At 34.3% G+C, this 8,826-nt stretch overlaps 1 protein-coding gene across 1 annotated transcript in view; it reads left to right on the top strand.

Moving 5' to 3' along the window:
- The window catches only part of LOC106872511 (gamma-aminobutyric acid receptor subunit beta), a 413,986-nt gene that overhangs the window by 49,606 nt on the left and 355,554 nt on the right, over positions 1–8,826 (top strand). The window contains exon 2 of the mRNA XM_052970715.1: positions 6,906–7,000. Coding sequence (XP_052826675.1) covers positions 6,906–7,000 — 95 coding nt within the window. The remainder of the gene's footprint in view (positions 1–6,905; positions 7,001–8,826) is intronic.

Consider the following 8,826-nt stretch of genomic DNA (forward strand, 5'->3'; position numbering starts at 1 on the left):
TATATATATATATATATATATATTTACACTCATACATATATATATATATATGCAAGAAATTGCATACTCACACATATCTGTGTGTAGCTAAAAGGTCATATGTCAATTACCGGCATTTCTTCCGTATAAATAACATATTTCACGCACTGTCCTTCTCTGTCACTCTATCTCTTTGTCTCATTATTTCCTTCTCTCTCTCTCTCTCTTTGTCGCTCTATCTCACTGTCTCTCTTTCTCTCTCTTTTCCCCTCTATATCATTAGCTGCTGCGTGAATATAACTCGCTGAACTGTAGCGTAGCAAACAACAGATAACTAGTTCATGTAAAAAGCGAAATGGCAAGTTTATAGAGTTGCATTCCGTGAACGGATCTCAGACAAGCATAGTAAACCACTAAAATGAAGAAAGATGCTATTTTCTCTAATCTCATTAAGGTACACGCAAGCAGTGCACCAATATAATCTTAACGTTGACCTAAGAACCTATTAGAATATTTAATTGTCGATCTTTCACTATCATTATATTGTCATAATGCCATACGATATCAAGGTACGGTAGATTCAACATTACTCCCCTGCTATATTTGGACTCTTCACCTCGATTCTGCTAAAAAAAGAATGTTGATAAGTTTTGAATGTTGGTGAGAATGCTTATAGTTTCTATCAGTTCCCTAAAACTCTGGAATTACCTCACGATTCACATATATGGTAAAGGAGAAGTGCTGCTTTGAAAGATATGGGCCGACACGATGAGAATTATTTATCCCCTCTTAAACGGGAATGTTCTGTTAGAAAAAACTTCACTACCGTAGATAACACGAGAGAAACTCTTATATTGCAAAATGCTAGCGAGGCGATGAAACCCTACCATCTCATGCGCCGGGACTATCAGATCGTTTGATTTCGACCCTCTTTGGTCTTATAAATGCTGGACACTCGACTGCTAGGCATACCAGCGACTCATCTTCCCGCCAACAGAATACTTGAAAAACAGCGCTGAACAGGCACCCGTATCTTGATTAGCCAGTCAGTTTGCCAAAAATTACATATATTAGCGACAGAGGCAGTATGAAAACTGCACACCACTTTATTTACCTTAGGAATGATAGTCAGACTCTGACTATCATTCCTAAGGTATTTTTCGATGCTGTTATTGTTATTGCTGTCACTGCCTGGAATCGAACTCGTGATCTTGGGGTTAGTAGCCCGCGCTCTTAACCACTATGCCATATGCCCGTGGGCAATTTTGGAGTGAATTTTAGGGTTTATAAATCTAATATGTTTCTATCCCACCTTAATACCGGTTCCCATATGCTATTCATATCTGCACTCGGTCTGTTTAGGAGGTTGTTGTATCCTAGCATATGTGCTGCTTCTTTAAGTTTTCGTATTTTCCAGTGGTGTTCTCTGTCTATTATTTTAACTTCATCCCACAGTCGGAGGTGGTCTCCATTTTTCCATACATGATCAGCTATAACCGATTGATCAATATCTTCTCGTGTCAGAGCTTCGCGTTGTTCGTCTACCCTTATATTGAGGGGGCGGCATATTTCGCCTTTGTATAACTTACTACAGCTGCATTGGATAGAGTACATGCAGTCTTTGGCCATATTTTCTTCTATTGGTGGTTTTACCTGAAGTAGATATTTGCGAAGTATTTCTCATCTCTTAAATATCGAACTGTAGTTACGATTTTATTCAACATAATCTCCTCTCAGATTCATACACTCATTACCGCAGTCCTTTAATTTTTTCTAAGCCCTGTAAAAGAACTCACATGGTTCGTACTCAGTCAAGCCTTGCGCGATACCCTTAAAGCTAGGAACTTTTCGACACCCCTTCGTATATAATTTTCTTATTTTTGTCCTTACGCTAATTGTGTATTTAGCAAAATGAAAGTTCAAATGATCACAGTTCTAATCGTTTCATGTTTGGAATTAAGTAAAGAACGTTGGTAACCCATAGTAATATTTTAAATTCTCACATACAGAACTGACAGATATTTTTTTACCACCCTAATAAGAATTTGCAAATTTCAATATCGACTTCCAAATCGTAAGGAACATTTTCACCTTTCAATTTGAAAATGTGTTCAACAAGAGAGCTCTTTAGAGTATGTTTAGAAAATGGATGATAATGTGTGCAATATCTTTAATTTTACAGGTGGAACTAAAATAGAATTTGGAATTATGGGCTTTAACAATACATTTATAAACTCCATTATTACGTTTGCAATGGCCATTGAATAGAAAATTTTCTCTTTCCCAACAATTACATTCATTTTCATAGGGATATAACGTGAAATAATTCGAAGAGAGAAGTACAATACCATGAGTATTGATATTCGATGTTTTATTAGTAATATTTTTTTCTTCCCCATTACAGTATAATCAACACGATAATCATTTATGCTGAACGCATCATTTTGATAATTTTAGCACAATTGTCAATATTGTTAACATTATCATTATTAAGGGCAGCGAGCTGGTAGAATCGTTACCGTAAAAGGCAAAATGCTTAACGGCATTTCGTCCATCTTTGTTCTGGGTTTAAAGGCTACCGAGGTTGACTTTACCTTTCAATCTTTCAGAGTCGATAAAACAAGTAGCATCTGAGCACTAGGGCTTATGTAATCGATTTACCTTCTCCTCTGAAATTGTTGGCCTTCTGCCAAAATTTGATACCAATATTATCATTATTACTGAATACATCTTCATCTCTGTCGTTTATTTTACTGGGCGAAAATACACACCAACTCATTTTATCTTCCAGAAGCAGTTTAATTACCTGTATTATCTGCACCACTCGACTGTATTATAACGAATCATATTTAGTTCCTAAAGAGTAGAAGGCCTAGAATTCATATAGAGTTCTGCATAAAGGAATAGTGCAAGATTTCACTAAATACATATTTACCTTGTGTATGTGTGCGTTGTGCAAGTGTGCTTGCATATTAGCATGCGAGTGTGTGTTAGTGTATGTGTGCTTATATTCGTGATCAACACTCCTGCTGTCATATTTGAACTGTTTTTCTGACCAAATGCAATTCTTACGTATCGTGAGAACGTTACGGATAGCCCTAATATTCTTTTAGTTATTGGAATATTACAAGAAAACAGTTCCATATAGCAACTACTAAAAGTGTTTCTCTCCTCTGCGCACCCTAATATGTAGCATTAGCATTTTGGAAGGTGTCCACAGGACTTCAGACAAGTTTTTGTAAGTATACGTGTGAATGGATATACATAATTACATCAAGGATACCAAACCCTCTTAAAGAGATGTTACCATCAAAGTTCCCCGGTTATATACAATGCTTCGGTGAAGACTCAAAGATATCAGTTTCATATAGAGGGATTTGCGTGTATAAATACTCTTGTGAGAAAAAAACAAAATAGAGATATTAATATACAAACATAAATTTATTTGAACAAATTCCATTCAGTATAACATTAAATTCTTTACACCTACAGCTGTTTTCATACCCAATTAATTCAATTTTAGGAATTCAATTGAATTAGAATACGATAAACGTAAACAAACAGACGAAGATTGCTTTTAGAACCGTTGAGATGTCTTAGAAAATTAAAGAAGTCATTTTTAAATTCTCAAACGCAGGATAATGCTAATAATGTAGCCTGAACAGGATAAGCTACCCCTATTTTGCAGAAAAAAGTGTTGGCGGCCTAAATGTTCATATCTAATATCGTAAATTCGGTATTTGGTCAGGGGAAAGAATGTGTTAGAAAGGATCTACATTCCAATGTATTGGCTGGCCTTTGATAGGCTCAGATATATGTTTTAGCAACAGGTGTATTTTAAAAACCGTTATTATTCTTATATATTTGTGCGCGTCTGTGTGTTAAAGTGATGAAAGCTCGAAATGATGACAAATCAAAACTGAATACTAATCACCATAGTTGAATATTACGTCATCGATATTAGTGCACAACAATGAGAAAAGAAATGAACGATCTAATTGAGGAAAACATAAATACTAACAATATTAATATATATCTTAATAAATATCGTATTAATATTAAAGTATAAATTAAATGTTTAATATGAATATAAGGATTTATGTACAAGTAACAGTAGTATATACTATGTATAGTTTACCTAAACTTTAATTTAGGCGCGAACGTCGATAATGGGATTAATAGCTTATGAATGGTTAATTAAGTCGGAGATACAATGTATTAATTTAATATTGGCTTCATTATTTTATCAATTTATTAATTTGATTTGTTAATATTTATGATTTCCTCGATTAGATCGTTCATCTATTTTTCTCACTATTGTGTACTAATATCGATGACGTAATATTCAACTATGGTCATTAGTAAGCAGTTTTCATTCGTCATCATTTTGAGCTTTCAACACTTTAACGAACACAAGTACATAAGAATAATAGCAGTTGTTTTAAATAAACTTGTTGCTAAAACATACATATCTGAGTCTATTAAAGGTCAATCAACACGTTCGAATGTAGTTCCTTTCTAACAAATTCTCTCCCTCTGATGCAATACCCAATTTAGATATTCGATATGAAAATTTAAATTATCTTAATTTAATTTCATTCCTAAAATTGAATTAATTGGGTATTAAAACAGCTGTAGGTGTAAAAATTTGATGTTATACTGAATGGAATTTGTTCAAATAAATTCATGGTTGTATTTTAATTTCTCTATTTTCTATTTTTAGATATCTGTGTGTGCGCGTGTATATGTATATATATGTATGTGTGTGTGTCTGAGCATTTCTGTCTTTGTAAGTGTGTTTCTGTCTGTCTGTCTGTATGTCTGTCTGTCTGAGTTTGTATTAAATACAAATATAACTGAGCTACGAGAAATGCCTCAGTTGTCAGTGACATCTATACGAACAATACAGTTATATCAAATGCTATATAACTTAGATTCCTCATTTTTACAACTCCACCTCTAGATGTATCAAATTTTCGAAATTGCAATGCTCCAAATAAGAAGGGCGGGTTACTTCATGAATCAAGAATACTCCAAAGTTCATGCGCCAATGAGGAAAAGGATGCGTTTATTGTCTGAAGATAATAGGCTAGTCGTGAAACATGTTTCTACCTAAATAGGCATCATCAGCTTGAGAATTAGTGGACTCTGTCTCCATCAACCTAGAGACATTGGCATATACAAAATGACTAGAATAAATTTTTAACACGAGTGGCCCTGACACGTATATGAACGTATGGTTAAAAGAGTATATAATGAATATACGTTTGCCATGGGTTTGGTTAAATCCAATACCCTCCTCAACCTTATATATATATATATATATATATATATGTATGTATGTATGTATGTATGTATGTATGTATGTATATGTATGTATGTGTATATATATACCTATACATATGTACATATATATATATACATGCATACATATATATACATACATACACACACGTGTGTGTGTATGTATGTATGTATGTATATATGTATGTATGTATGTATGTGTGTGTGTATGTTGGGAGATAAACACAGTTACATTTATATGTCCCTTCGAGCTAAACGTCGAACACTGTGATGTAGAATCATCAAAAGAATACTTGCGGTTATCTCCAAATTCAATGGACAGCCAACCATGCGCAGGCGCATATGCTACACGTTAAACATCTGGAAGATTTTACATATTTTTACAGTTACAGTATACCTTGCAGTTCATTTGTTTTTTGTTTAATAAATTTCATCTTCCCAAAATGATCTCGATACACCTTGTTAGACAAACAAGCATTCTAATAACCCTACACATAAATCTAGACTTATAGTTTTGTTGCATTATCAGTTAATTTTTCATTAGTGCGTGGTAAATATTTATTGTCTCTTTAATCTTTAATGTTTGTGTTATCGTCTGCTGGGCAACTAATTTCTAGTACTGTAAACACTTTTTGTCTCACGGATCATTATACATTATGTGTTGGAATTTTTCCGATGTATTTCCAATGTTTTCACTGACTTCAATATCTCTGTACGTTTATATATATTGATATTCCTAATTATACTTTCTGACAATTGTTTTAAATAGTGCTATTGGCATATCGGTATACCTTATAAGCAGTTACCATCGTGATGACATTTCCAGAGAACTGCTTATGATGTGGATCATATCTTCAGTATTAATCCAGAGTACACACAGGCTATTACAATTAGTTTTTGTTTGCTTTTTACATAGATCCATATTTATACTCTACATCACATGTTGTAGATATTTCCTGTTGCGGGATCGCAAACGTGAGGTTAGTTTATGGGCCGTTTGACCAAAAACGACATTAGTTACCTTGTCTTACCCTTGCTTTCAATGCATATCTTCTGAATTTATATTATGAAATTTTTGGGGGTGTCCACCTCTGATCGTCAGCGAGAGAATACATTCCAAGCCGGCGCTTTCCACTTCTCATAAAACTGTGTGCATGATATACACTGAGTTAAATCATACATGGATCCACATCTGCCAGAGGTGTTCAATAAAGCGATATGGCGGGGAATTCAGAGGCTTTCAAGAGTAAAATTAGACCTATGATGTCCTGCTTTATTTTCAGTAAAAGTGGTTATTATCACCAGTGATGTAGGATTTCTTGGAGTTACTTACTAGATTCTGAGTATTTTTCACGTCCATAGTTCATCATGCGTTCAATCGAATAAACCATATGTTGGTATAGTATAACTACAACAGGCATAAATGACCTTCTCATTTACAGTGTCAAAACAAACTCCGACTATTATATTTAAATCTGACACACCTATGTCTTTCGTGGCGCAACAAGCACGCATATCACATTGAGATGATATGTACGTACATAATTATGTTTGTATGCATGTACGTATGTGTATAATAATGGTATATATCTATATTCATGTATCAATCTTTCTGTTTGCAGAAGCTATGGCACTTCATCCCGCTTCGATAACGCTACTAATACGATTAAAGCGTTGCTTAAGGGATATGATATACGACTTAGACCCCAATTTGGAGGTAAGAAAACTTCTAATTTTATTGCATCTAACATTCATATAATATTCAGAAAATGTCTGATGACATGTAATATATGTAAGATATTTTGTATGTAAGATTGTTTGTATACCTATGTTCGTCTGAGTGCGTGTGTGTTTTTTCTTCTGCTTTTGCTTTGCAATATATATAAATATGAGTGTGTGTTGAGTGTATGTGTGTTTATATTCCTTCCTGAAGATCGCAGCTGCTTAAAACTGGATCACAAGTCAAACTTTCACTTTCAATAAACTGAACTAATATATATATATATACATTATATATATGTACATTTTTCTGTTCCACATACGGGTTATATCTCTAAAATTTGTGCTAGCTAGCCACTCTCTTTCTTTGCTCAAAAATCCTAGATTTTCCAGGTCGTCACTCAAATATTTAGTAACAGAACTAAGTGTACCTACGTTCATTGGTATGAATGTAAATTTATAACCAGGATAAATGAGATGCAGGTTTCGAGGCAGTTGAGCTTGCTCTAGGTAGAAAATTTGATGGGAATTTTCCTACAACATTCCTTAGGTTCGCATGTATTCCATACCAGAGATGTTATTTAAATTTACGATTGAATAATATTTTCTGGAGCTGACAATGTATATGGTTATAGTAGTCACATCATGATTTAGTGGGAGGTAATAGGTCGATGATCACCCTCTTCTGGTTACATGTGTTATGTCCTTCACAGTAGAGTGGCCTAATCGACATTTATATCCCAGTAAACTTTCGAAACATCTAATTTTTGCAACATTCTCGAATTATCGGCCAATTTACAGTAAGATAGTTCTCTTTAAAACCATATTATAAATCACACCAGGAGTTTTATATAAAGCAACCGTAACAAAGTGAAAGCTTATATAAACAACAGCAAAAATTCCCTTACAAACGCAGTAGAAATACTTTCAGAGTGCTAAGCAAAAATGTCTGTATGCATGTGTGTACGAATACATACCTAAGTGTGTATATTATAATGATTACTATTATTACCATTAAAGCGGTGAGCCGGTAGATTCGTTGGCACGCGGGCAACTGTTTAGCAGTATTTCGTTTGCATTCATGTTTTGAGTTCAAATTCCGCTGTAGTCGACTTTGCCTTTCATTCTGCGAGTAATGTTATCGATTTATCCTCTTCCTGATATTGCTGGCTTTATTCCAAAATTTTAAACCAATATTATCAATAAAGCGATAAGGCAGAATCATTAGCATGCCATACGAAATGATTAGTTCGATTTCGTCAATTCTTACGTTCTGAGATCAAATTCCGCCGAGGTCAAGTTTTCTTTTCATCTTTTCGGGGTCGTTATGATAAATGCCAATTGAGCATTGGGGGAGATATAACTAACTATTCCCCTCCCCTAAAATTACAGGTCTTCCCATATTGTGGAAAGGATTATTAGTATTTCTTCTGATTTATTACAAACCAACGTGGTCAGTTGTGTCGTTGATCATCTCGGGATCAATAAATTAGAGTACCAGTCAAGTAGTGAAGTTGATACAAAGGACTTTCCTTTCAATATTGCTGGTGTTCTGCCAAACTAAAAATTTCTACAGATTTCATGAGCTGGTGAGCGTGGTGAAATGTGTGTGTGTGTGTGTGTGTGTACGTGCGTTAGTGTGTGTGTGTGTGTGCGTGTGTGTGTGTGTGTGTGTGAATACATTTCCATGTTTGTATGTCAGAAAAGACCTTGAAACATCAGTTCCTAATATTCTAATTAGTTTTTATTTTAATTCGTGCTTTTATTTTGCACTTACATTACTTCGCCTGATGTCGTGATATGCTACATATATATATATATATG

The sequence above is a fragment of the Octopus bimaculoides genome, chromosome 9 (genome assembly GCF_001194135.2).
Source record: "Octopus bimaculoides isolate UCB-OBI-ISO-001 chromosome 9, ASM119413v2, whole genome shotgun sequence".
Taxonomy (NCBI): Eukaryota; Metazoa; Mollusca; class Cephalopoda; order Octopoda; family Octopodidae; genus Octopus; species Octopus bimaculoides.